Below are 27,440 nucleotides of genomic sequence, written 5' to 3'. Positions count from 1 at the left end.
ATAATGTCTGGGTCGTCCTGGTCCTGAAAAGAGTTGTCCTCACCCTCTTGGCTGGGGCCACCTTGAATATCCACACACATATCCTGGCCATCTTGTGTGGGCTGCATATCCCCATAAAGACATCTTTGTGAAGGCTCCCTGGGTGGTAGGGCTGGGGCAGGGAGAGAGGTTCACAACACTGGAAGAGGTATGGAGGCTGCTCAGCAGGCATTGAGGGAGTGGGCAGCTTACTCAGGAACTCCACAAAGAATGACATTTTACCCATGGTGTACTCAAATTGATATTGAGTCCAGGGGGTAGCGGACAGGATAGATCTTGGAGGCTCTGGAGTGACCTTTGGGGTTACAGGAGGTGCTTCTACCATACAAAAAGCGACAGGGGTATCCTCAGGTCTCCCCCTAGGATGCTTTTTGTTGAGGGCAGAGGACAGAGGTGAAGCTTCATCCTGTGTCCAGAAGCCTGAAAGGCCAGTTTACCCTGAGGAGAAGGTGTTTTGTGATGCTTTTCTGGGCTAGAATGTAATTTTTGCTTTTTCGGTGTTTGTTTCGGCGTCTCCGCCACAGCCGTCAAACAGTGTTTATGCACGCACTTCGCCAGAGGGTCTGCATGTTCGCTTTGTGGTAAGCACATAGGCGGAACCACAGCGGGCGAGGTCGGTGGGCTGAGAGATGACAACCGACTGCACGCGGCCCTCCGAACGGCTGGGGGGGGTGTGTTCAAGTGAGGACGTGTGTGTGCGTGGACGCTGGCGTCACCAGAAGCCGTCCTCACAGTAGCGCTCCTCGACTGCTGGTCGAGGCTGGGGACAGGCTTGCAGGAACTAGACGGTGGTGTCCTCGAGCTCCGAATTAGAGTCTCGGCTGCTTCAGCCTTCGTGGTTTGACTCAAAAATCCCAGTGGCCGTTTCCAAATCCGACATGGTGTATGTCGCCCACCGCTTGGCCCGGCGTGCCTTTAGGGTCTTGGTCCTAAAGAGCTTGCAAGTCACACAACAGGGTTCGAGGTTGTCACGTAGAAGGCTGCGGTTGCACACTCTGATGGTCAACCCACAGGAATTTTCTGTTGCACCTGGGACAGAACTTAAAAGGGGTGCGCTCCATAGTGGAGTGCGGACACAGAGGCAGCAGGAGAAAGGTAGTAGGGACAGGACATGGGGGTATGCATTCTTTCACAAAGAAGGATCAGCCCCCGACCCCACTCTCCCAACTGGGTATGCTGAAGCCCGTTGTAGGGCAAAGCCTGTCGTCGGAACAGAAGAACAAGTTACTTCTTACCTTGTAACGTTCTTTCTTCGGGATGTTCCTCTGACGTATTCCTTATCTTAGATATCTCCTTCCAGCTCTGCTGGCCTCGAAAATTTTTCTCTAGAGGGCGCTGCGCGTCGACGTCCTCCGAGTCGATGTCCCTCGACAGCCGCCGTATCGACATCGACGTCATCCTGCCTATAAAGGCCGCGCGCAGCGTCCGTTGCTCAGTTCCGTTTTGTAGCCCACAGTATTTCTGTCTGGACTAGACTAATCACCCTGAAGGAGCGTAAGCTGCAACAACAAGGGAAGTAGAACTGCGGGGATGGATGGGAGGGTCAATAAGGAATACGTCGGAGGAACATCCCGTCGAAAGAACGTTACAAGGTAAGAAGTAACTTGTTCTTCGAAGGGATTGTGTCCTCCGACGTATTCCTCATCTTAGATAGGCTCCCATAGCAGTATTCTATTATTGGAGGAGGGAGTACTGACTTCACGCTGTCTTCTATTGATGAATAGAGTGCAGTACAGCCCTTCCAAACCTAGTCTCTTGACTGGAGGAGGAATCAAAGTTGTAAAATCGTGTAAAGGTATGGACAGACAACCATGTAGCGGCCGCACAGATGTCTTTAACCGGCACACCTCTTTTGAGGGCCGATGAAGCTGCAATACCTCTGGTCGAATGAGCCCTAAGGTTTTGAGGGGGATCTTTCCCTGCCAGTTTATAACATTCCAAAATGGCTAGAATGATCCATCTGGAAATGGTCTGCTTAGTTATTGGTAACCCCAGCTTGTGACCTGTGTAACCTACAAACAGCTGGTCTGCCTGTCTTATCCTGGCTAGTCTGCTGATGTAAAAACTTAAAGCCCTTCTAGGGTCCAGCCTGTGTAACCTCTCTTCCTCTTTCCCCGGATGAGGAGGAGGATAGAAAGATGGTAGGGTAATCTTCTGAGTGATTTGGAATTCAGAAACCACCTTTGGGAGGAAATTAGGCTTCACTTGCAGGACAACTTTGTCTTTGTGAAAGATTGTATGAGGGGGTTTACAAGAAAGAGCTTGTAATTCGCTCACCCTTCTAGCAGATGTAAGTGCTATTGATTAAACAGTTTTAAGGGTAAGGAATCTTAACGAACAGGAATGGAGTGGTTCGAAAGGTGTGCCCATCAGGAAAGTTAGGACTAAGTTTAAATCCCATAGGGGAACTTGGAAAGGTCTTGGGAGATAAACATTGGTTAACCCCTTTAGAAACTGTATTACCAAGGGTAACTTGAAATAGGATGGTTCTTCCGCAGTGCGCTTAAAGATGGATAGCGCTGCGAGATAGCCCCTAATGGTGCCAACTTGAAGGCCTGAATTCGCCAAATAGAGTAGGAAGGACAAAACCATTGGTGTACCACATGAAAAGGGGTCGATATTCTGTTCTCTACACCAGCTGCAAAATCTGTTCCAACGGCAGCGGTATAAAGACTTTGTTGCTGGCCTCCTTGCCGAAAGCAACACCTCCATATCATCACCAGGGAGGGCCCAATCCTTGTACATCAGCCTTTCAGAAGCCAAGCGTGAAGGTTTTGATGTCTGGATGGAGAACCTGACCTCCCTTCTGTGAGAGTAGGTTCTCTCTGAGTGGAAGTCGAATTGGAGGGCAGATGGACAAGTCTAGAAGGTCCAGGTACCACGTTCTCCTGGCCCAATCCGGGGCAATTAGGATCATGGTTCTCTGGAATCTTCTCAACCTCCTGATCATTTGAGGAATGACAGGGACCGCTGGGAACGCGTACAGAAGCAGAAACTCCCAGTCCACTATGAACGCGTCTCCTAGAGCTCCTCTCGGGGGAAATTCCCTTGAGCAGAACAGATCGAATTTCCTGTTTACGCTGGTGACAAACAGATCCACCTGAGGGGTTCCCCAAAAGGCGAAGATCTCTTGAAGGACTTCCTGAGCTAGTTCCCACTTGTGGGAGACTGTACTCTGCCTGCTCAGAGCATCCGCTGTCAAGTTCTTCTCTCCGGCTAGGTGAACTGCCGATAGAGAGATTCCTTCTTGGATTGACCAAAACCAGAGCTGCATCGCCTCTCTGCAGAGGGGTAGTGATCCTACGCCTCCTCTTTTGTTGAGGTAATGCATGGCCACCGTGTTGTCCGTCATTATCAGGACATTTTTCCCTTGGACAGCTGGCAGGAACGCCTTCAGCGCAAGTCTGATGGCTCTCAGCTCTAACAGGTTGATATGTAGTCTGGACTCCGATGGAGACCAACGACCGCTGATGGTCAAGTCGTTGGCGTGGGCTCCCCACCCTGTGAGTGAGGCATCCGTGACTACTGTTATCTCCGGCCAGGGTTGCCAAAACTGTTCTCCTTTCAGAATGTTCTCCTGACAGGCCCACCACTGAAGGTCTCGAGCCACCCTGTCGGGAACCTGAAGAAGATCTGTCATTCTCCCTGAGAATTGTGACCACCGAGTCCTCAGTGTCCACTGGAGGGATCTCATTCTCAGGCGAGCCTCTGGCACTAGGAAAATGCAGGATGCCATGAGGCCTAGCAACCTCAAAAAGTCGAAGGCTGGGAGACGTTGGGGATCTTGGAACTTGGTAACCATCTGTAGAATATCTTGAGCCCTCACCTCTGGTGGCGAGGCTTTTCCCAGGGAAGTGTCCAGGATCGCTCCGATGAACTGGAGTCTCTGCGATGGTATCATTTGTGACTTCTTTAAATTGAGGGAGAAGCCCAGTCTGTGAAGGGAGTGGCAAACGTGATTTGGCTGGATCTGAGCTTGTTCCGAAGATACAGCCCTGATCAACCAATCGTCCAGGTAGGGGTAGACGTGAATCCCTTCCCTCAGACTTGCCGCCACTACCGACATTAACTTGGTGAAGACCCTCGGGGCGGAGGTCAGCCCAAATGGCAGCACTCGAAATTGATAATGAGAGTTGCCAATTGCGAACCTCAGGTATTTCCTGTGTTTGAGATGGATAGGCACATGGAAATAAGCGTCCTCAAGGTCCAGAGATACCAACCAGTCCTGGAACTGAAGGGCCTGAAGGATCTGAGAAAGAGTGACCATCTTGAATTTGTCTTTCCTGAGGAATTTGTTCAATTCTCCTCCGTCTTTCTTTGGAATGAGAAAGTAAGGGGAGTACCAGCCCTTGTTCCTCTCCGCTACAGGTACCGGTTCTATGGCACCTTTCTCTAGCAGGTCCAAAATTTCCTGCAAGAGGAGCGGATCTGGAGCTTTCTGAGAGCTGATCCCCGGTGGATGACTGAGGTATGCGTAGGAAAGGCAGGCAGTAACCTTGGGCAACTGTTTCCAATGCCCAACCATCTGACGTGATAGCCTGCCATTCCGCCAGATGTTGAGTCAACCTGCCTCCTACAGGTGTCCTGTGAGGGAAGTCCTCAGAGTGGTTTTGGGGTGGCTGATGCAGATGGTAAAGAGGCACCTGCTGTTGCTGCGGCTTTTGAATATCTACCCCGTCCACCTCGGCTAGTTCTTCTTTGTCCCCTTTGAGCCGGTCGTCCTCTACCTCTTCCGAATGCGGAGTAGAAGCGAAAGGACTTGCCCCTCGCAGAGGTTCCTGTGGGACGAAAAGGTGTCTGACGGATTGCAGCACCTAGGGATTTTGCTGCTGCTTTTGAAGTTTGCAGTTTCTCTAAACTGTCAACCGCCTTTTTCCCGAACAAAGAAGAGCCATCGAATGGCATGTTCAAGAGCCTGGCTTGCACATCTGGGGCAAAACCAGACTTTCTCAACCAAGCGAATCTCCTGGTTGTTGTACTTGCCGCCATTGCTCTGCTGATACTGTCAGCCGAATCAACGCCCGTCTGGAGGGATTCGCACATAGCGTCTTTACCGTCCTGTATGATATTCAGGAACGCCTCCCTTTCTTCTCCCTCCGGATGCAGTCAGCCGCTGTAGAAGCACACTCCCAAAGTGTATGGCTGAATCTAGCAAGGGTGCAAGTAGCATTAACAGATTTTAACGCCATGCTACATGCCGGAAAAAACTTTCTATGCCATAGCATCATATTTTTTATCGTCCCTGTCCTGTGGGAAGGTAGGGTAAGCAGTCTTGACATCAGTAGAAGATGCTGCCTGTACCACCAGACTTTCTGGGGATGGGTGTTTTGACAAAAACTCCGGGTCTGCAGAAGATACCCTGTATTTTGTAGACAGTTTTTTATTTACTGCCGGGATGACATCTGGGGTTTCCCAGTTCGTCATAATCTTCCTCTGAAGAGCTTTATGAAAGGGCACTACAGGATCCTCCTGTGGACCTTTATCAAGAATATCCGTAAGGTCATCTTGTTGGAAAGACTGAAGGTGCAGACCACCCCATAAACTCTGTGATCCTGGCCATTAAGGCTCTATAGGGGGTTTCAGCATGCTCCCCCGGGTCTGGCCTAGCAAACTCCACCTCAGGGGAAGTGTATAACCCACTTGCCTCATGTAAGGAATCATGAAGATCCTTTAACCTGCGTTCTTCAGAGGAGAACTCCTCTCTAACTGGGGTTGCAGGTCCCTGCAACTCAAATGTGTCTTCCTGTTCAGACAATTCATCCTCTTCCATAATTGAGGACATAGTTCTCAATTGTTCTGAACTCAAAGGGTGTAAACCCCATCTCCAAGGCAGAGGGTGCCAAACTTGTCATAATCGGCCTCGAAAACGTCAATGTCGTCGAAGGCTTCAGGCGTGGCGTCGAAAACAAAGGCGGAGGCCTCGATGACCTCGACAGAATTGGGATTCTGCTCGAGGAAGTCAACAATCTCGACGCCATCGAGGACCTGGGGATAGCTACTGGTTGTGTCGTAACCGTGACTTTTCTTGGCGTCGACGCCGGTGTCGAAGATGGCGTCGAGTCGACAGACCCGTGTGTCGAAGGTCCCTTCGACAACGGCGTCGAAGACACCGACCTCGGCGTCGACGGAACCTTCGTCGACGGAACCTTCGAAGAAGGTTTTGAGGTCAGTCTTACTCGAGGGTTCGAGACGCGCTCGAGAAGTTTCCTTCCCCAGGTACTGCGACTCGCGGCGTTTTTGACCTTCGGGTCTTTCGACCAGAGCATCGCTCTCGGCAGTCTTCGAGGGGGTCGAGGCCGCTTTCTCGAAGACGCACATCATATTTTTGCGGAATTCCTCCCATTCAGCCCGGGAACTATGTTTCGTGGGGCAAGGGATTCTCTTTGGAGAAACAGAGGAAGAGGAATACGGAGAAGGGGATCTTCGACGTCTCCTCTTCGAGTGCTTCGATCTCGAGGAGTGATGGGACCCACTCCGAGACCTGGAGCGCGAATGGTGACGAGGAGACGAATGTCTCGACTTCGTCGAGGAAGCAGAAGCTTTAAAAGTCTTACCTTTCTCCAGCTTCCCCCTACGCTCCTTCAGGGCATTAGCTGTCATGGACATACAGTCCTCGCACTCCGAACAATGGTGTTCAGCTCCCAAACACCACAGACAAACTCTGTGAGGGTCAGTCAGCGACATCTTTTTCCCACAATCTCGGCATTTTTTGAAGCCGGACAGAGGAGTTGTCGGTTCCGACAAAGAAGCCATCGAGTACGGATCGAATAACTCGAGGTAAATAGGATTAACCTGACAAAACTGAGCAACGGTATTCCGAGGGGTGGAGAGTCATAATGTCGGAAAAAAAATGTCGACAAAATAATGTCGAAAAAAAAAATGTCGACTTTCGTTTTTTTTAATTATATATTTATTTTAGGGGTTCGGGAGTAAAAAAAAAGGGAAAAATAAAAAAAATACAAAAAAAGGGGGGCTGGGGGGGAACCCCCCCATTTCGAAAAAAAAATGCATTGAAAAAAAAGTCGACATTTTTTTTTTCGACATTATGACTATAAACCATTCCGAGGCACTGAGTAAGCGCGGAAAAACGGAACTGAGCAACGGACGCTGCGCGCGGCCTTTATAGGCAGGATGACATCGACGTCGATACTGCGGCTGTCGAGGGACATCGACTCGGACGACGTCGACGCGCAGCGCCCTCTAGAGACAAAATTTCCGAGGCCAGCACAGCTGGAAGGAGATATCCAAGATAAGGAATACTTCGGAGGACACAATCCCTTCGAAAGTCTGTTTCGGAAGCCGGGATCAGCCGTCAAGATGTTCCTGGGAACCAGCCCTCGAATTAGCGCGAACGCAAATGACAGAAGAGGTTTGTGAAAGTTTTAACTCTTAAAGTAGCTATAGCTACCAGAAAACCAAAACATTGCACGAAACTGTTTCATCAGATGATACAAAGACCAAAAACATTGATCGAAGAATTCGAAGAAATGCAACTCTTTGGAATAAAGCAAAAGTCACAATCTGATGAGGGCGTTGCATCAACTGATTGATAACAAAGAGTCAAGGAAGACTATTCAAAGATTGGGTATTAATCTGGAAAACCAAGAATAAATGGACACATGCGGAGAGAGGCCAAAATGCAGAGGGGCAAGTTACTACTGGGAAAATTCACAGTGGTTGAACATTAGAAAGTTAAAATACACAATGACAAAGGTCAAGGTGGCAAAGTTCAGAGTGGCAAACTATAAGGTAGCAGAATCCAGAAATGGCAAATGGAGAGAGGGGAAATATTTGAAGTCAGGATATTATGACCTCCCTGAACTACTTCTCTGTGATCCCCTAGACTGGTGGGGGAAGGGGCTGTGGGACGAAAAGGTGTCTGACGGATGGGTGCTAGGATCACAGGCAAACAGGGAATATCCCTTATCCTCAGTCCTTAGCCAGCTGCCCTGGGGTTCCCGATTAAGGATGTTCTTCCGGGTTTTGTGACCCTCCCTCAGCCCAATCGGAGGTGGGGAGGGTGGTACAGGGAAGGCTGGTGGGAGGGAGATAAGGGAAGGAGGGCGGATTGTGCTGTTAAAAGGTTACACTGCTCCAAACGACGTCCAACCCCACCCTCATTTAGGAATTTTGTTAAATTGCAAAACAGAAATGAAATACACAGAATTATAAAGGACTTACTTTCTATTGCCATATCTGGATCCATACCTTCGACATCAATGAGGTACCTGTAGATATGAAAGAAGCACAGGAAATATATAGAGTTGAAAACAGTGCCTGACGGAAAGCAAAACAAATCATTTTATTCAGAGAGGTGGGATCAAAGCACATCCAGTAGTTTCTAAAAATGCACTTACTAGGCAGCTAGTTAATTTTAGAAACAGACCGACTACCTGGACCATAAAAGAGGTTGAAATTCAAAATGGAAACTTCCAGGATGAGACTAATCCATTTTTGGGACAGATGCAATACTTTCCACAAATGTGGAAAAACACTTCAGCATTGGGCCAACACACAAATAATTGAGAGAAGAGTGGTCTCTTTATGTTCAAACATGGAGCACTTGAGATCCATGGGTCACACACAAGCAGAGGCAGTATTTCCCAGAATCAGAGTTTGGGCACTTCTGCACATAGCACTCTGTGTGCTCCCCTTGACCAATACGGTTTCATGAGTGTACAGACCGCACACTGGCACTATCCTTTCCTAACCGTGGGCAGTGGAAATCTGCACAAAGATTTCCCTCTGGTAACTTTTGAGTGGTGGAATGGTGCATGTACCCCTACTAAGACTCAAACTATTTTTATTAAAAAAGGGACTTTTAAAATGCATTGTATTCACCTGTTGGCAAAGGCCAAAACTTGTGAAGAGACACTTAAAGACTTTCTAATCCGTCTTCCCAGTGGCTTGAACTCTTTGAATATTGGACTGCCGCACCTGGTTAAAAAAAAGAACTACTGGAGCTCAGAAGCCCGTCTTATAATTATAAAGCATGTTGATATCCGTTTTTAAAGACTTCCCTCCCAGTTTTACTTTGCCATTATTGAATAGCTCAAACATATGAAGTGTAAAGGGATGTTTAGTATCAGAGATACTGTGTGTACTGTAGAGTTCCTTAGGTTTTACTTGCATCTGTGGTTGGACCGAATGGTGTATTGTTATACTTCTGTGTGAATCTGGATTACTGGACTGTCTCCAAGTGGTGTTAACTGTGCTTGCATACCAAACCCATGACCAAAGCCTGCCTTACTGCTCACCCTGTGCTACCATGGGAGAGTTTAGAAAGAACTATGAGAAGGTCTTATTCAACACCTAGTTTGCCCTTTCAGAGCCCTGCTATGTGGCTAGTTCTGGAAATTCCTCCTACCAACCATATATGGTCATTCCCATGTTAGCACCGGGTCAGGAGCTCAAAATGGCGCTCAAGCAGGTGTGCCGGTACACAAATCGGATGGATTCTTCATTCCAGCCGTTTGCCAGTCAACATACGTATGTAGTGGCAAGCACAGATTAGCTAGCTGCAAAAAATCAACATTGCAGGGGGGCCTGAATGGAGGTTGGATTCACCACCAAACCTCCACTAAAGAGGTCAAAGCACCAGTACTTGCTCAAATGCTGGGATTCCATACCAAAGCACCAGGACTCTGAGCACGGCAACGGAAGCTCAGCATCATCTTGTAAATCTTCACAGAACTAACAACAAAGAACTGTCTCCTGCAACCAGAATGAATCCTGTGCGCTGCTTCTTCTTGATCCAGCAGCACCAGTTACATTTACGCTGCTGCAAGATGTTTGTGTTCCCCTGACATTCAGGGACCTGCTTGTGCCACCTATCCCAGAGGCAGGAGCACTGTGTCCCTGCAAAGGCCCAGCATGGCTATTGTGGCTTTTGAAGCCCTTGTTCAATGAACGGAGCGTCAAGCAGGACCCCGAAAACGTTCCCCCAATGTGGGAAACATCCAGTGGATTGCCTGTATCTCTTTGTGCATACTATGAACGGTCACCCTGGCCTGGGTCACTGTGGTACTTTCTTCATTGCAAAGAGGCTGCAATGTCTTCTTTATTGATCCTGCCTTTGCAGGGTTCCCTGTAACCACTGGACTCCATCCAAGTCTGCATTCTAAACATCTGGGCATGGATCGTTTTGTCGCGGACTTTACACATTCACCGTTGAACCCAGACCTCTCAGGGTGTGTAGTTGGAACACCACTCTGCAGGGTCATCGGCAACAAGACTGCAGGGCCTTTTCTTCAGCTATTCATCTATGGGCTTCCTGGCATCCACCTGAGGTACTGAGTCCGACCCTCTGGCTAAGGGATCTTCTGTTGAACCACAAGGTGACATGCATTAAGGCATTCTCTTTAAGAAACCAACAGACTGAGCCCCTTCCACCGCCCCGACCTGCCTCCCCTCTCACTAGCGTGTCCTCATTATCCATCAGAAAATCCACCTACAGAAACTAAGGCATCAAGGATTGGGTAAATATAAGTGTTGCCCAAAGGGAATCATCTACCATTTTTGCTTTTCCCTCACTGCGCACCAATTACTTTCTCTAGAGTCTCCATCTGGAGCCTTGCAAGGGATGATACTCAGTGCATTTATTTCTGGAAGTCCATAAGGGCCCATGTCAAGTAGCCCCAACGTTACCCTGTAATCAATTTCTCCTAAGAAGATAACCCTCCTCAGCTCTTGGGTGTACTCCGACTTGCGAGCAGCAGATTGTAACACTGAAGGTCACACACTGTTGCAGCCATTTTATGTTAAAGGAACAAAGGCTGGTTCCCTGTAGGGTTCTATTAACATGGCAAACTGGATTTGGAAGCCAATTGAGACACCACATCAAGGCTATGCTTACCTGGTATGCTTGAAAACAAGAGAACATGCATTGTCATGGCCTTCATGAGTGACAGTTCAGGGCAGCCATGACCTGATCTGGCTGTTGTAGCAATGTATGTATGGGATTCAATCTAAATCTACATCCTCAGAGTTTGCACAGGAAGATTTGAAAGTAGAGACCATGGGGTGGCTGACAAATGTTTCTACAGTGTAATGTGCCTTACTGGATGCTATGTGCATCCAGCCCCAATATCGGTAGAACAGGTAGTATCAGCACCATACCTTTGTCAAATGTTGGAACACATCCCAAAGCAGCTGGAAAAAAGACCAAGGAATATCATGGTCTGCCCTGACACTCTGATGGCAGGGTAATGATGGAACCTGCATGCTCCAGACTTTACCCCAGTGCTCTAATAACTTAACTCGAAAGCCACATTATATTTGCTCACCCCAGGCTCTAGGTCTCATTGGAATAGCACTTGTAGCTACGCAACAACCTTATGTTGTTTTTGGTACTAGCTAGACTTTCCTGCAAGGGACCAGAGCATCCAAGACCAACAAGTGCTAAAACATCTTACCTACGCTTGAACAGATGGGCCTCTGGCGGCACTGCAGTTTCCACTGTGGAGGCAGTTCTTGGATATGGGACTAGATGCATCAATCCTCAGCACATGGTCCATCAACATTGTACAGGATGTTTGCACCAATCCCTTTTGCTGGGTGCTGCTAAGTGCATACTGTAAGGGTGGCCCTAATTAAGGGTGTCCCTAATTATGCTCACACCAGAATAAATATAGCCATCTAGGGAAATCAGGCCAAGAGTCCATTTTGCAAGGATAACGAGCTTAATCTTACAAAAATGAGGATGGTAGCAAAGGACTCTGCTGCCTGAACGGCCTTCTCCTGTCCCTTAACCATTCCTTTCTCCTGCGAAACTGGTGCCAGGTAGCAGTTTATATAGTCTGGACTTGCTGTAGAGGCATCAATGGATACAGGCTGTGGCTCCATCCAAAGCCTTCCTTTCTTCATTGTCAGCGTTTTCTGTCTGAACATGCTGCTTTACATTCATTTTGCTACCTATGAATATTTTATGTACAAAAAGATTTTTCCAGTCATTCTCTCCATATTTCACTCATTCTACTCATGTGTATCTGAGCCCTGTAGGTTCCCCCCACACTTAATACTCCTTATGTCCCATTTCTGCATTTTGTACATCGAGCATTTAAATCCCACTTTAGCCTGCATGGGCTCTTGACAGACAGCAGACAGATGGAGAGTGAATTTGTGCTGCTAGTGCTAGCATGAACACTGCGGAAGCCTGTAGTCTATTTTTAGCACAGGCTGTATACTTTCTGGGAGAGTTTGCATCTACCGTGCTAAGATTTTACAAATGCATAAGATCTGACATTTACAAATCTATCCAGCTAATTGCACCTTAAACAATAACTACCTTTTTCAGTGACTGCCCATGTCTTTGTATATGATTAGATTTGCATGAGAGCTTTCCGAGTGCCCCTGTTCACCCTGGTTGCTTGTAGTGCATAAAAGTGGTCCTTCCTAATTGTAAAGCGCTTGGGTGAGCGGGATGCCCCTGGTTCCTTCCCAACATTGCCCCTTTTCGTTGCTTCTACAGAAACAAACTCATCCCCACCCGACATCTCTACACCCCCAAAAATATTAGTTTGAGTTTTGCTGCTTATTGTATGGCAAGGTGTTTTAGATCCCCCAATTGATAACATCTTTGCCCTATTAGGAACTATCTTGAAACAACATCGGAGACCCAATTGGCACATACAGAAGAGGACCAAGAAGAATACAATAACAGGCGCTGACATTTTTACTGCTGCCCCCAGCCATGATGGGACCCAAACAAAGGCAAGTGATAGCCAATCCGTGTTCTGATCTCCTTTCTTCATTTGAACACCTAGATTGTGCACCGCCTCGATGACATAGGATAGTGACCCATTGTCAGCATCCTACGGGGGTACAAAGTGCAGAAGCCGCTTCCCAACTCTTTTTTTTTTTTTTTAACACACTCCTCCTTCTATGGTTGTTAGCACATGTAGCGCTTTTGCATCGTCATGGGTCTTAATGCACAGAACTCTACTTTGATGGTGTTGTACCCATTCTGTGTGTCATTAGCCAGCTGGACAAGCTCCCATCGGATGATCTGCACCCACTTGGTGTTATAGCAGCTGCTTCAACCCAAGGAGCCAAAAAAGATGAAAAGAAAAGTCTCTGCTGAGCTACAAAGTCAATACTCTTCAGGTGTTCTTCCGGGATTACGGGTAGTACTGAATGCAGGGTGGCCAGTGAACACTTGTCCCTCCAGGATGGTAGGAGGTGCAAGTAGGCTTGTTGGCCACAAACTCTATAGTAATCCATCAATGCTGCCGTACCTTTCGTCATATCAGGGATCACAAGAGTGTGGTTCCACTGTGTGGTTGTGCCAACAGGAACTGTTCCTTCATTGCTAAAACAAAGTTCATAGTCCATGGCTCTATGTATTTGCACTGGCTTCTCCATCGTTGCAATCCATGTCATCCTTGTGATGTATTGGGACCATATTTGCGCACACAGTCTCTACTTGGGCTATTGTCTCTTTGCTGTACTCTATCAGTCCATCTGCCGGGCACGTCACTGTGGTACCCTGCCATTTGTCATTGACAGTAACCTCCTAAGGAAAAATATGGTACTTGTAGACACTTGCTGTATTTCGTATTGACATTGCATAACGCTGGGTCTAGATCAATGCTCCTCCACTGCACGCTTTGTGCCTGGAATGGGTCCTTTCTCCTACTTAGTGCAAGATGTACCAGGCATTGCGACTGGATGTGGAACTAAAACCTTAGGAGCCCCTGATGTGTACGGAATAAGTGCACAGCTTTCATTTATCAAATTTCTTCCTGCAGTACGCAATATCAGAGTACCAGCTGTTCAATGATTCTGAATACTGAGTATCAGAAATAGCATCAAAGCCCAACCTCTTACATAAATCATAAGTCATTTGTAGTTCCTGTTTTATTCTTCTAAGACAACCTATAGGGGTGGCTGGCAAAACGTGAGACTGATTCTTTTTCATCATAGACATATTCATACTAAGATTATCTTTTATATGTAATTGTCCACCCCCGCCCCCTTTATATGGCCACCCCATATAACAGACATACCTTCATGCACCCCAACAACCACAACCAGTGGCATACAAAACAATGACACTAAAAAAATGCATAATTCCTAGAACAAACGAAATCCATTGTAACCTTATACCTACATAACAGAGGTTTGAACACGTCGGTCAGGCATCCTTGCTTATCCCTGGAGATGAGAAAAAAGGTGATCAAGAAAGAGAGAGAGAGAGAAAGAGAGAGGGATGGCAGGAGGAGACCCTTTTCCCACCAGGGCCGACTGGGTTCTGGACAGTCAAAATTTGAAAAATGATTTTAAAAAAAGAAAAAATTAAAAAAGAAAAAAAAAAATCAGGCTTGTGTCACTGCACACCACTCTGGCATGGATCCTTTACTAAACTTCTTCTTTGATTACGTCCTTACTGTGTTGATTAAGCTTGGCCTTGTCTCAGGTGCTCTTCGGACATCCAAGAGATGCACCCAATACCGTAACTCCTTTACGCAGACGGCGAGAGGAGTACAGAACACCACCTCATAAGGACATTGAAACCTGGGATTGTTCCATCAACGCACAAAGATTTTTACATAGATCAGCTCCCCAGGTAATAATGGCCTAATTGTGGCAGATATGTTTGCAGTTGCTGTCCCTTCCGGTGTGTCCTGTCCTTCACTCCTGGGTGGCGCAATCTGTCGCGAGATATATTTGATAGCACGTGTTAGTTCAGTTAAATATTCCCTAAATTCCTCTTAGTGTTGTTGCTGCTTGATGTGCATCTGACACTTCCCTCACAGGGTATATGGGGGTATGCATGCACCTGCCTGTGACTATTTCATGTGGGGTCAAATGGTGTTCCTTACTAGGCTGTGTGCGTAAACTGAAGAGGGCCAAGAGCAAACAGTGTACCCAGTTTTTCTTCAATGTGGAACATCATTTTGACAGTTTAATCTTCAAAAGCCCATTGATCCTCTCCACAACGCCATTAGCCTGAGGGTGGTAAATTGAGCACATTCAATGTTTTATGCCCAATAAAGTTGCAGCATTAAAGAAATGTGTGCCATTATCTGATCTCAATACTTTGCACACGCCCCATCGTGGAAACCTCTCCGACCAAGGACCGTGCTGCACACTTTGCATCTGGGTGTGCACATGGTCCTGCCTCCACCCACCTTGAAAAGGGGCAAACCACCACAATAAGGTAAAAAAAAAAAAATTATATACATATATACACACACACACAAATACACACACACAAGAGCAGGGTCAAGGGAAGCGGAACAAATAACTGACTTAGTATTAAATATTTCAAACTACCAATTGTAACCGGAGGAGATCTCATTATTAAATAAAGGATTTACCTTTGCACCATCTACGAACTTTGAGAATACTGAAGCCCATATAGATCTATTCAAATTCGTAAGAAAGCTCAAATTGAAAAAATACTTTGACACACAAATCTCAGCACATCGTACTAAGGAACCAACAGTAGAAATAAGTGCCCTTACCATTGAAGATCTAACCAACATACACTTATTGAGATCTCTACAAGAGACAGGTGAACAACCAATTCATGAGACTCTACATGAATGCTAGATAAGACAAACTGGTCTTACAGCTAAAGAAATTAAACTCAAATCCAAATTCACTCCACAACTAATGCCAGACAACCTAGTGGACACCTTTTACAAAGCTGTTACCAAAGACCTCAATGATCACATTGATACTAAATCTAAAACCAATAAGGAATTCAAACAGACATACGACAACTTGACAACTATGGAAAGAAAAGCTCTGCTCTCTACAATCTAAAAAAAGATAACCTGGTCATCAAAGGAGCGGATAAAGGAGGAAAGATAGTTGTGATGGAACGGGAAGATTATGTAGAGATGGCTATGAATCACTTAAACACACCATTTTGCTATACCAAACTAAAATCCAATACCAAATTAGAAATATCAGATTTAAAGGATGCAATTACGACCTGGCACAGACAAGGACTTATCACAGAGGAAGAAAGCCAGTTCTTGGATATGAAACAACCAACTCTACCGACAATATACTTTTCACCCAGGATCCACAAGGAATATGAAAGGATCCCAGAGGGGAGACCAATATTAAGTGGAATAGGTTGGGCCACTATGAACATGGCACATTACATTGATGACATTTTAAGACCTCTTGCCATCAAAACCAAATCCTACCTAAGAGACACAACCTCAGCAATCAAACTAGCTACAATAGAATGGCAAGAGGACTATCTACTTGGGATGTAAGATCCCTTTACACATTTATTAGACACAATGTCATGATCACCGCCAAAACTCCCAATTGCCATTCCAAGAAAACCTGGTCCAGGGCATATAATTCCTGGATTAAGGGCAAACTCAATAATGATTAAGCAAGCGACGAGTCACTTCCTGTCTTCCTAACATGGCCGCCTCCTAATTCCCAGAGGTTACAGTGTAGGTCTAGTCATCCCCACTCTTTCCCTATTTAAGCCCCATCCCTCGAGTGCTCCGCGCTTCGCGCTTCGCGTCTTTTCTGCCTCTGCAGTTAACGCTTATCGCGGTCCGCTCTGTCAGGAGATTAGCAGCTATATTCTTTCCACAGTATCCAAGTCCTTGTATTTTTCCCGTTCTTGTTTGTTTAATTCAGGCATCCTAGTGAGATTTTCAGTTCCCAGTGTTTTAGTCAGGAGTTCTGTCAGTCAGCCGTTTCCGGTCATCGTTGCCACGGCATTTCTCCAGGTGGTCTGTGAAGTGCGTAGCAGCATACGGAGCTAATTTCAGTCACGGCACTTATTTCGCAGCAAGTATTTTCGTACATTTGGCAGCCCAGCAAAACTGTTTACGCTCTGAGGTGGTTATTTAACAGTATGGTGGAATGTTAGTACGAGTGTGCAAACAATGCAGAGTAGTCTTTTAGCTCAATTTGTTGAACTCTGTTACAAGCATTAAGCACTCTCAACCAGATTCCTGAAACTTCTCTCAGAAGAATTTGTAGCATTCCTCCGCATTATCCTCTGTATTAGAATTCATTTCAGGAACATTGGGTAGAGAGAAATAAGGTTCTGCTTTCTAACCTTTTTCATATTGTCAAGTGGCTTTTACCTAAAATTGGGCATTTTCTTCAGAGTATTGTTTGTGACCTGTGTAGTACTTGGTGACGCTTCATTATTGTTGGGGTTCCTATTTTTGGTGTCCTCAGGGTAGATTACCATCTTAGTATACTAAAGTTTTACCCTCACTCCTCTCCACAGTAGTTTCAGTATTCCTTGTGCCCGTTCCTTTATTCACCATCACTACCACACACAAACCCTTTGTTTCTTCATTGCCCATTCTTCAGAACAAGCGCCCCTGCACAGATGCAGGATGGAGAGCTCACCATAAAAAAGCAGAAGGTAAATAGGAAGAACGTTTATCATATATTCTCACATTGAGTCAGTGCCCATAGTTTTCCCCTGAAAAAACTTGAATCCTTGTTCTAAGAGGAGCCTTCTGTATTTTAACAGGAATTCCGTTGCAGTAGGGAGGCCTCTAATTAGAAGCAACGTCGCTCTCTAAGAAGAGTCCTTGTGGTGTTCCCGCAGAGTTCAGGTAAGCGTTACACACGATACTGCTATAGAAACTGTGGACTATATTTTTTCCAAGGAAACAGCACTGAATTATCAATCGGTAAGCATGCTAAAAGAAATGCTACTATTAACATTACAAAATAATGTCTTCATATTTAATGGAAACTTTTACAGGCAAACTAGAGGGGTGGCAATGGGGATCAAATATGCCCCGTCACTTGCAAACCTGACAATGGCAATGTACGAGGATAAACATATCTACACAGATGAGTCTTATGAATCAAATGTGGTACTATGGACACGCAATATAGACTATGTTCTACTCATTTGGAAAGGGAAAAGGACTAGAAACTTTCAGGAATAGAGCCAACAAAAACACAATGGGGATTGAATTTACTGACAACACAAGTACAAAAGAAATTAATTTCTTAGACTTGAATATCTGTTTCGCATAACTCTCTCAAAACAAAAACCTTCAGAAAAAGCACAGATGCAAATTCAACGTTATATGCTACCAGCTGCCATTACAATTCAGTGATCAGAAACATACCGAAGGGTGAATTCATCAGAGCCCGTAGAAACTGCATTGAACAATCAACTTTCAAAGACGAATGCAAATTACTCACGGGTAGATTAAAAGCGAGAGGATATGGCAAGAAAACGATAGCGAAAGCACAGGAGAAAGCGATGAAACTCGATAGAGAAAGTACTTTAATCGTTAACAAAAAAACAGCAAAAGAAGGGGAAAATTTGCTTTATCATCACTTATTGTGCTGATAATGCAGTTCTGAGAAAAATTCTGAAGAAAAATTGGCATTTACTTAAATTGGACCCCAACGTGAAGAAATATATTGACTACCCAACCATGATCTACAAACGTGCAAGAATGATTAAGAACATTTTAAGTCCATCCTTCGTTCCAGAGGTGAAAAACGACAATACAACAACATGGCTTCCAGCACTACATAAAGGTTTCCGCAAATGTGGAACCTGCACAATGTGCAAGTCAAACAACTCAACAATCTTTAAAGACAAATGTGGAATTACGCAAAAAATTGAAGATCAAACTGCAAGAAGAAATATGTGGTTTATGCTATCATTTGTCATTGTGGGGAAATATACATTGGTAGCACCCTTAGGGAGCTCAGGATAAGAATACGGGAACATCCATCAACCATTGGAAGTCAAGATACGAACCTACCATTAGCCCAGCATTGGCAGAGGAAGCATCAGATGGATGATAAAGCGCTGAGATTTGTTGATCTCAAAAAAGTGACCTTAGGCCCAAGAGGTGGAGACCAGGAACTAAAACTTAGGCAACAAGAAGCAAAACTAATTTGCAAATTCCGAGCTGTGGAGAAAGGCCTTAATTCTGATAATGAGATGGCCTCCTTTTTGTAAATTAAGGTTTTTTCTTGCAATGAGTAACGTAAACAATGTACAATTGTGAAAATGAGATGGCCTCCCTTTTTTGAATTACATTGAATAATACACACAGAGGGGGAAGGCCGCGTGTAATAAATGCAAGGCATTTATTGCTTGCAAATATCAGTACAGAATTGTCCAAATTTAAACTTCTTAAAGAAGGGGATGTATGGTATCAGGGGAGATTTACATGAAGTATGCATTGATACACATGGTTTGACAATTAACATTTTAATTTGCAATTTAGGGTATGTGGTACACACCCCTATGTATAATCAGGTACGTAAGAGTATAGGTACACATGACACTGTAATTTATAGAATCAGACTCAACAGGCACTAAAACAGAAACAACACGTTAACCAAGGCTAACCCCCATATTTGCCCAAAACATGGCCGCCATATTTGAAACCAAAGTAGGACTACAGGTTAGCACGACGCGTGATTCGGTACTTGGAGCATTTTTAAGTTGATTTATCAAGACAACAACCGAATACACTAGCCTTTACACTGAATACTGTTATTTTAGGAACAATAAATTAATCAATGATTCTAAATTTAGCTACAAGGTAGTTTTTTGCTTAAACTCAACGAATAAAAACAAAACACATTCATTTTTCAAACACAAAACTAATCCCAAAGATCCGCATTAAAACAAAACCTAGGGTGTAATGTGGTAAGAATAAACATTTCCCAGCCAAACATGGCCGCTGCATTAGAGATCGGAGTAGGACCGGTTGCTAGGTAACAGACTTGTTAGAAGTAGCTTGGCGGAGACGCCGAGTGGAAGAGGACATTTTTGCACGAGACTCGATAATCAAGGTAAGCGTGCATGAGGGGCTCTATAAGGGGAGTTTTGTCACATCTTTCCCACGTGGCATCACGTGGAGATCTGCACACTTTTGCAAAGGGAATCCTTAAGAGATAGAAAAGCACGCAAAGATGTGTAATGAAACCGCAAATGGATAGGAAAGCACGCACTTTTCTTTCTTTTCTTTTTTCTTTATTAAAGTCATGGACATAAGCAAGAGTTAGCCAAGTACGTTTTCTGCAAATCCACGCAACTTATTTACGATAGCACCTAATGTGAAGGCTCTTGTCTGTATAATCTGGCGGTATTAAAAAGATGACAAACAAATTATCCTAAAACACTTCCTTTGACATTGTAGATGGTTCTGGGATTTAACCCATGAAATTAGCCAAAAAGACCTAAAGAATACATTTTCAAACCAGCACCATTAGATAAGCTGATCCATTTCGAACCTAATACTACACAAACCTCGTCTTTCATGAAATATTCCATGTTCTTGGTAGAAAATGAAAGTAAATACTACTGTTTGTTTATCTTGTGGAGGTTAATACTATTTCAAAATATCTGTGTTACTATTGTGTTTCATTCTATTATTTTCATTTTATCGCTCAATTGTTTCTCTACTACCCGTAACACTCCTACCCTTCACCCCACCCCTAAAATGGCCATCTTTTATTTTATTTTTTTCTTAAAAATTCTTTTTTGAATGCTCTTACACAATGTTTATATGTTACTCATACAAAATGTAAATGGGAATATCATTATGTTTGTTTTTTCTGTGCAAATTATAATTTGAAAAATGGAATGAGAACAGCCCCGTTTTGAAAAAGACGAGCAAGTCGTCGAAACACGTGTAATCACATAGGGCACCAGAACAACTTAAAACCGCAAAAATAAAACCACAAGAGTTTTTTGAACACTGAGAACGGAGTCAATTTGTCAACTTTTCTTGGTAAAATGTGGGCGCATGTTAATGTAACGACACAAACTTTTCACTTAACGAAACGGAGTTGAGGAACCAAGCACTCCGTTGTTACTTTCCCGTGCGACCCTGAAAAGAATCACAAGTGCACAACCAAGGGCGCTGAGGTCCATCGACAGGATAACCCCGCCTAAATAGGTTCCTCAAAAAAACATAACTATATACATTGCACTTTTCCCCCATATATGCATAATCGATATGCAGGTCACGTAACGGCCCCATAGGGCGAGGTAATGTACCTCTTAATGTCCGTAATGTCATCCCTGTGCTGAAACCTTGGCATGTCAGTGTATTGCTTGAAAGTTTGGTACAAACCAGTCCTCCTGAATTTCTGCCACAATATGTTGTTTGGAGCTGTGTGGGGGGAAAATGGAGTTGCTCAAATGCCACAGAGTAATTCTTGGGGTATCACCACCTTCCCAGAACTCTCCTGCCTCCACAATAAATCAGTGGGAGACTGTTTGCATCCCCTCGGCAACCATGCTCCTTTCTCTCCTCAGGCACGCTCCGTTGCAACTCTCTGTGATATGGGCAATGCTGTTTATGGAGCTGTGGTCTCGCTTTCTATAGGGGTGGTCACTATACACTCGGTTCACATTGTATCTGCGAGATAGGCTGCCAACTTGGCCGCCTGGTCTGCAGACACTTTGCCCTTAGAGATTTCATCCATGGCATTAGTATGGGCAGCGCATTTGACGACTGCCACAGCGGAGGGACATAAAGCTTCAATCAGTTCTTCTAACAGCCTTGCATGCTGCACTGGCTAGCCATCTGCCCTCCGAAACCCTCTCCTCTTCCACCGAGACAGACCTGCATGAACTGTTGTCGTAAGATATGCGGAGTCTGAGTAGATGGGGACACACTGCTCTTGAGAGGCTCTCAATGTCTCAATGAGAGCGACAAGTTCCACTGCCTGAGCTGAATAGTGCATGGGTAATCTTTTCATGATCAGAACGTCATGCCCACCCCCCCCCCATTACCATGCACCACTGCCACCCCTGTGTGCCCGTCTCCTGGTCAATTGTAGATGACCCATCAACATATAGTATCTCTCCTTCTGTCAATGCACTGTCTCCAGCTTTAGATTTGCCCTCCTCTTCACCCTTGTATGTAGCACAGTCATGTTTTTAGGTCATCAGTGGATGTTTTTGATAAAAATGTGGCAGGATTCACCGTCCTACACCCGACTATGTGAATAGGAGATTTGGATATAATAATCTCATATGCAGAGGATCTCCGAGTTGTCAAGCTCGATTTAGACCTTTCCAAAATGGTGAACAGTGAATGTGCCACAAACAAGAGGACCAAGCACCCCATGACAATAGTGGAACTTTTCTCTATTGCAAATGCAGCCGCTGCAAGTGCGTGTTCGCACGCAAACTATTCCTGCATGACTGAGTTGAGCGTCCCACTATAACAAGCCAATGGCTTGTGGCCCATTGTACTCTTTTGGGTGAATACTGCGGTCATGAGCCGTCCATCAGAGTGGGAAAATAAATAAAACTCCTGTGTATAATCCGGAGTTGCTAAAACAAGGGCTGTGCAAATAGCTTCTTTCAAGTCCTCAAATTGTCTAGTCATTTCTTCAGTCCATTCCAATTTACCATTTTTTTGTTTCCTGTCCTTCTCTGAGAAATTGTAACAGCGGCCTTGTGTAGGCTGCGTAGTCCAAGATCCATGCCCTACAATAATTACATGAGCCCAAAAATTGCTGCATTTCCTTAACATTACTGGGCCTAGGGGTGGCGCGTACTGCCGCCACCCTATCTGGAAATATTTTTTTCCTGTTTGCAGAAATACGTTGCACCAAGTATAGTACCTCCTGTTGGCAGCATTGTAGCTTCTTTTTATCTGCCTTGCACCCTTTGTGAGCCAGCAATTGCAATAATGCAGCAGAATCCCTCCTGCACTGTTCATTTTTTTTTTTTTTTTTTTTATTAACCCAATTTGGGTTTTTTACAAAATCGAAGTGCCATGGCGAACTGTATTTCATCTTATCGAGGCTACTCAGGACACCACTCAAAGGTCCGCAGGTCCGGTTTAACCTTCAGGTTCGGGCGTCAGCTTTGACGAAATGGAAGAAGCGGGGCCAAGAGCACTTGCTTTCGCAAGGGCTACTTCGAGAACTTTGGCTGCCGCTCTAGACCATCTCGTAGAATCGCCCGCAATCAGTCAAAACCATATTGTTTCTTCATCAAGTATCATAGGGCAGGTGACGAGTGGTGCCAGGTGAGCCCGACTTTCTGCCGCGAGTCCTGCGCAGGAGGTGAGGAGATGTCAGACTATTTGGTCAGCTAGGCCACAAACCCGGCAGTTTGACGTTTCTGTAAGTGCTCTGGTGCCCCGCATAAGTAATTTTCTCAGGGAATTTTTCACAGTATCTCAGCGGGACCTTTGGCCGGTTGCGAGTAGGTGGCAGATCTTTTAGAGATTTATACTGGAGTATTTTTTCGTTGGTATGTATCCAGTCTTGTTGTGAAAGTTTTAGCTTGACTCGTCCAGGGTTTGAGATGAGGAGGTCTTCGCTGCAGAGGACTTCATCTAGTTTTTCCTCAATTTTTTTTGCCCAATTCATTAGAGGTAAGCAGGTTCCTTTGTTCAATTCAGCTTCTACTATTCGAAAGATCGGGAGGGTGTCAGAAGTCCGTATTTTTCTGTAGAGTAGAATTGCACTTTGGAGTACTACCGAGGCTAGTGATTGGAGGCCAAGGTCGCAACGAATGGCTAGCATGGGGGCTGAAGCTGGAAGACCCAAAACCGATTTCCAAAGATAACCTTCAAGTCTCGACCAGAATTCCTCAGGTAGGTTTAGATTGGCTGCCATGCTGTATGTTATTGCAGGGACTACCTTGATTTTGTAGAATTGTAGTACAGGTGTCCATGAGAACTTGCCGAATTTTCTGTCTACTGCTCGAGATTGGGCTGTTAGGTTTCTCATTTTTGCCCATAGTGAGGCTTGAAGTGAGTTTTCATTCAGAGAGTTGTCTAATTGCACGCCCAGATATTTAAATTCATCGACCACTTCGATGTTTGTTTCCTCAAGGAACCAGCTGGGACTTATCTTGGCTTTTTTTGCGTTTTTTGAGAAGGACAAGATTTTAGTTTTGTTTTTGTTAATTTGGAGGTTGTTTTCTTCCATGTATTTGGACAGATTTGTTAGTTGTCTTTGGAGGCCAATCGCAGTCTGGTCCATCAAAATCAGGCCATCTGCGTACCAGAGTCTTGAGACTTTCGATGTGCCCACTTGAGGGGGAAAAGATCTTAGTGTTTTTTCCGAGTCTTGGAAGTCCCCGATGAAGGCAATAAACAGGGCTGGGGCCAGGGGGCAACCCTGTTTTACACCGCGTTCTGTGAAGATCTGATCCGAAAGTACTCCTTGCTGGTTTAGGCAGACTCTGAGCGAAGTGGTTGCGTGAAGTGCCATTATCGGTGCAAGAATCGGAGCCGGACATTTCCAGGTAGATAGTAGATCGGGGAAAACTGTGGAAAAAGCTAAGTCAAAGGCCTGGGAAAGGTCCACCATTGCCATGTGGACCTTCGGTGCTCCTCTCTTTGTTTTTGCTTTGATTATGTTCAAGATTAACAGATTGATCGCCGTCCCAGCTCCTTTCTGGAAGCCTGTTTGGAAGAGGTTGGCTGCCGGGGAGGATCTTGCCCAGTCCTTAAAGCGGCGTAGTAGCAGCGACGCATAAATCTTCCCTATGATATCAAGTAAGACTATGGGTCTGTAGTTGGCCGGGGTACTTCTGTCGCCTTTTTTGTAGATGGGCACCAGTACTGCCTCTGTCCAGGTTTTGGGAATTTGTTTGATTTTTTGGGCTTGATTGAATATTTCACCAATAGCTCGTGCCCACGCCAGTGGATGTTTCTTCAGGTCGGTATTCGTCAGGCCGTCTGGCCCCCGGGCCCTCGACGATTTGAGATTCATGATCACTTCCCTAATGTCGTCGGTAGATAAGGGGATCCATGGAGAATCAGGGAGAGCTGCTTGCGACAGAGATGAGGTCGAGGGACTGCGGTATAGCTCCGTGAAATGCTGGATCCACTTTTGCTCAGGGACGCAGCTAGAGAGTGAATTTGCCCTTTGTCCATTTATTGATTTTAATAGCGACCAAAAGTCACGAGTGTTTCTTGTAGCCCAAGTGTGTAGCATTGCTTCGGCATAGTTCTGGTACATTTGCAGTCGCTGCTGTTTTAGCCACGATTTGTAGAGCCTACATTCTGATAGATATGCGGTCCAGGTTTCTGGGGAGTGTTTTTAGAGCCATTTTTTTTAGTTTGTTTACTCTCTGCCTTTTTGTCGCCACTTCTTTATTGAATGAGTGTGTGTGCGTGGGCTGACCGGGATTTTTCCCCGCAAAGTTCACTTTGTGGGGGGGGCAGGAGGGAGACGTACTCCGGTCTTTTGTCGCATTTCGCATCCCTTTCTTGAGCATATTTCATGGAAATATTGGACGCAGAGGATCTTACATTGTCGGATGTTAGGCGAAGTCTGTTTTGTCGCAGGTTTGACTCAATGGCTGCTGGGTAAAGAGATCTTGTTACAGCTGTCCCGTTCCACGACATTTTGAGAAGATTGTGATCACTTTCTTTTGTTTTTATAACTGTGAAGTCGCTGAAATAAGGTATCAGCCCTTCTGTGATAAAAATATAATCCAGAGTGGCGGCCGAACTCAATCTTTCCCACGTTGGAATTCGGGACCCTTGGTCTGGAAGAGATGACACGTTATGGAACTTTCTCATTTTCTTTAGGAGGCACCATGCCCGTCCTCTTTCATCCATCGTTGATTTGGGACTTTGTTCGTCTTTCATTTTTCCTTCGCATTTGGCGTTCAGGTCGCCACAGATTATGTTATTTGGAACTTTTCGCTCCACCGTCAGGTCATCAATTTGGTTGGCAACCATGGTACAGAACTCAGTAGTACTAGTTTTAGCCGGGTTCCAGTACAAAGTTATTATGCCTAGTTCCGAGTTTATCCAAACGTCTCTGGTTTGATCTTGGTGGAACCATGAAGTCAGCGTAGTTAATATTCCGTAGGCCTCTGCTATTTTTCCCTTGGGTGGGATCCCAGAGCCTAGACGGATTGCTGTTAGTACGCCTCCAGAGGGGCGGCCTAGGATAGACTTGGATGCTGCAGAGGCTTCTATTACATAGCCGTCCATGGAGGGCTTATGAACCAACCATGTTTCTTGTAAGCATATCAGCTCGAAAGTGCTCAGGTTTACATCACTTGGCATAGTTCGGTGCCAGTACCCTCTCGTATTCCAGGATGCCATGTGTAGGGTGCTCTTTGTTCGAAGATTTGAGGGACCGGTATTGAGCTTCTTTGTGGAATTCGGTCCCTGTGTTTGTTGCTATTTCTTTTGGTTTCGAGAGAAGGTGTCCGTGATCCATCTCCATGGTTTGGGTGCAAATGGCGCAATCAGTTCTTTTCTGGATCTAATCTCTCTTGTATTTTCAGTCCTAGACTCTTTGATCTCTTTTCTCCTGATTTTCTTGGGTTTTTAATGTAACATGGTTTTTGGCTGGACTGGTAATGGGTGGAGTAGTTCGGTTATATCGCCATCGCCGTTCGGTGCCATATGTCAGGTTTTCACTTCTCGGGGTCTTCTGTGCGTATCTTTCCGTCGTTCCATGCCCTGGTTTGAGCATTCCCTTTTGTCTCTCGTTCTGTCAGGATTGTCCTTTGGTGGCTTCTGGAGGAGATGTAGTTTGAGGCCCAGTTTGTGAAGGTCTTTTTGGACTTCCGTTGTGAGCTCCATCACTACTTTACTTCTTACGTGGAGGTAAGCTTTCGCTCTATGTTCACGATGGTAAGGTTCGACCAATATTAAGTCGTCCGATCTTAGGTGACGGAGCCTGTCTATTTTTCCCAGTCTATTTAAGACTGTTCTGCGATTTAGAACCAGGTAGCTGTCCTTGCCCGAAATTTGTTCCAGTTTGAAGAGTAGTGCCCCTTCGAGTTTTCTGTCTTTATTTGCGACAGCCTCCTGGAAACGTCTCGGCTCCTTCCTAGAATGAAGTTGCGGTCTATCGGCGTGATGTGATCTGTATTTTTGGTCTTGATCTTTTCGTGACTCGTGTTTAAAATTTTCATTTGTATTCTTTAGATTTCTTAAAGCTTCTAGTGCAGTAGACGGGGAGTTTGAGCGTAATCGTTGGTCAGTGTAGTTGCTAGACACCTTGTCATGCTTTTTTTTCCCCCCTTCCTGGGTAGGGTCAAGATCTTGTGGGTGGATTTCTTGGGACTGTTTTGGTAGGTCACCTCGCTTCGTCGGAGATGGTGAATCTAGTTCCCTAGCATTTGAATACTGTGATATGTTTTGCAGGTCTGAGGATGAGTTTGAGTCCACACTTATTCTAGGTGTGTCTGCCATATCCGTCTGCTCCAAGTTTATAGACGTTGAATTTTTAGCAGCTTCCCCTTGGTTTAGTGACATCTCGGTTCCCCTAATAGAGCTACGTGTAGGCGAAGTTTCTGGCGGTGATTCCTCCGCACATAGGAGCACGGACGCTTTAGTGCAGTTTTTTCTCTTTTCTTTCGCCTTCCCCCTGGGTAAAGACTTTGGCGGGGACAGTAGCACTGCTGTGGCCGAATGAAGTTTGGTCTTTGGGGGCATTTTTGCGAAGATAGGGGCTACTTCTAT

General features: G+C 45.3%; 1 protein-coding gene across 6 annotated transcripts in view; it reads right to left on the bottom strand.

Moving 5' to 3' along the window:
• Positions 1 to 27,440, bottom strand: part of DUSP11 (dual specificity phosphatase 11) — a 494,978-nt gene that overhangs the window by 165,053 nt on the left and 302,485 nt on the right. For all 6 annotated transcript variants that reach the window (XM_069618930.1, XM_069618928.1, XM_069618926.1 and 3 more), the window contains one exon: positions 8,221 to 8,267. In XM_069618930.1, the coding sequence (XP_069475031.1) occupies positions 8,221 to 8,267 (47 nt within the window). The remainder of the gene's footprint in view (positions 1 to 8,220; positions 8,268 to 27,440) is intronic.

Source organism: Ambystoma mexicanum, chromosome 10, assembly GCF_040938575.1.
Source record: "Ambystoma mexicanum isolate Mex_15411 chromosome 10, UKY_AmexF1_1, whole genome shotgun sequence".
NCBI classification, from domain to species: Eukaryota; Metazoa; Chordata; class Amphibia; order Caudata; family Ambystomatidae; genus Ambystoma; species Ambystoma mexicanum.
This window is presented reverse-complemented; position numbering and strand designations above follow the sequence as displayed.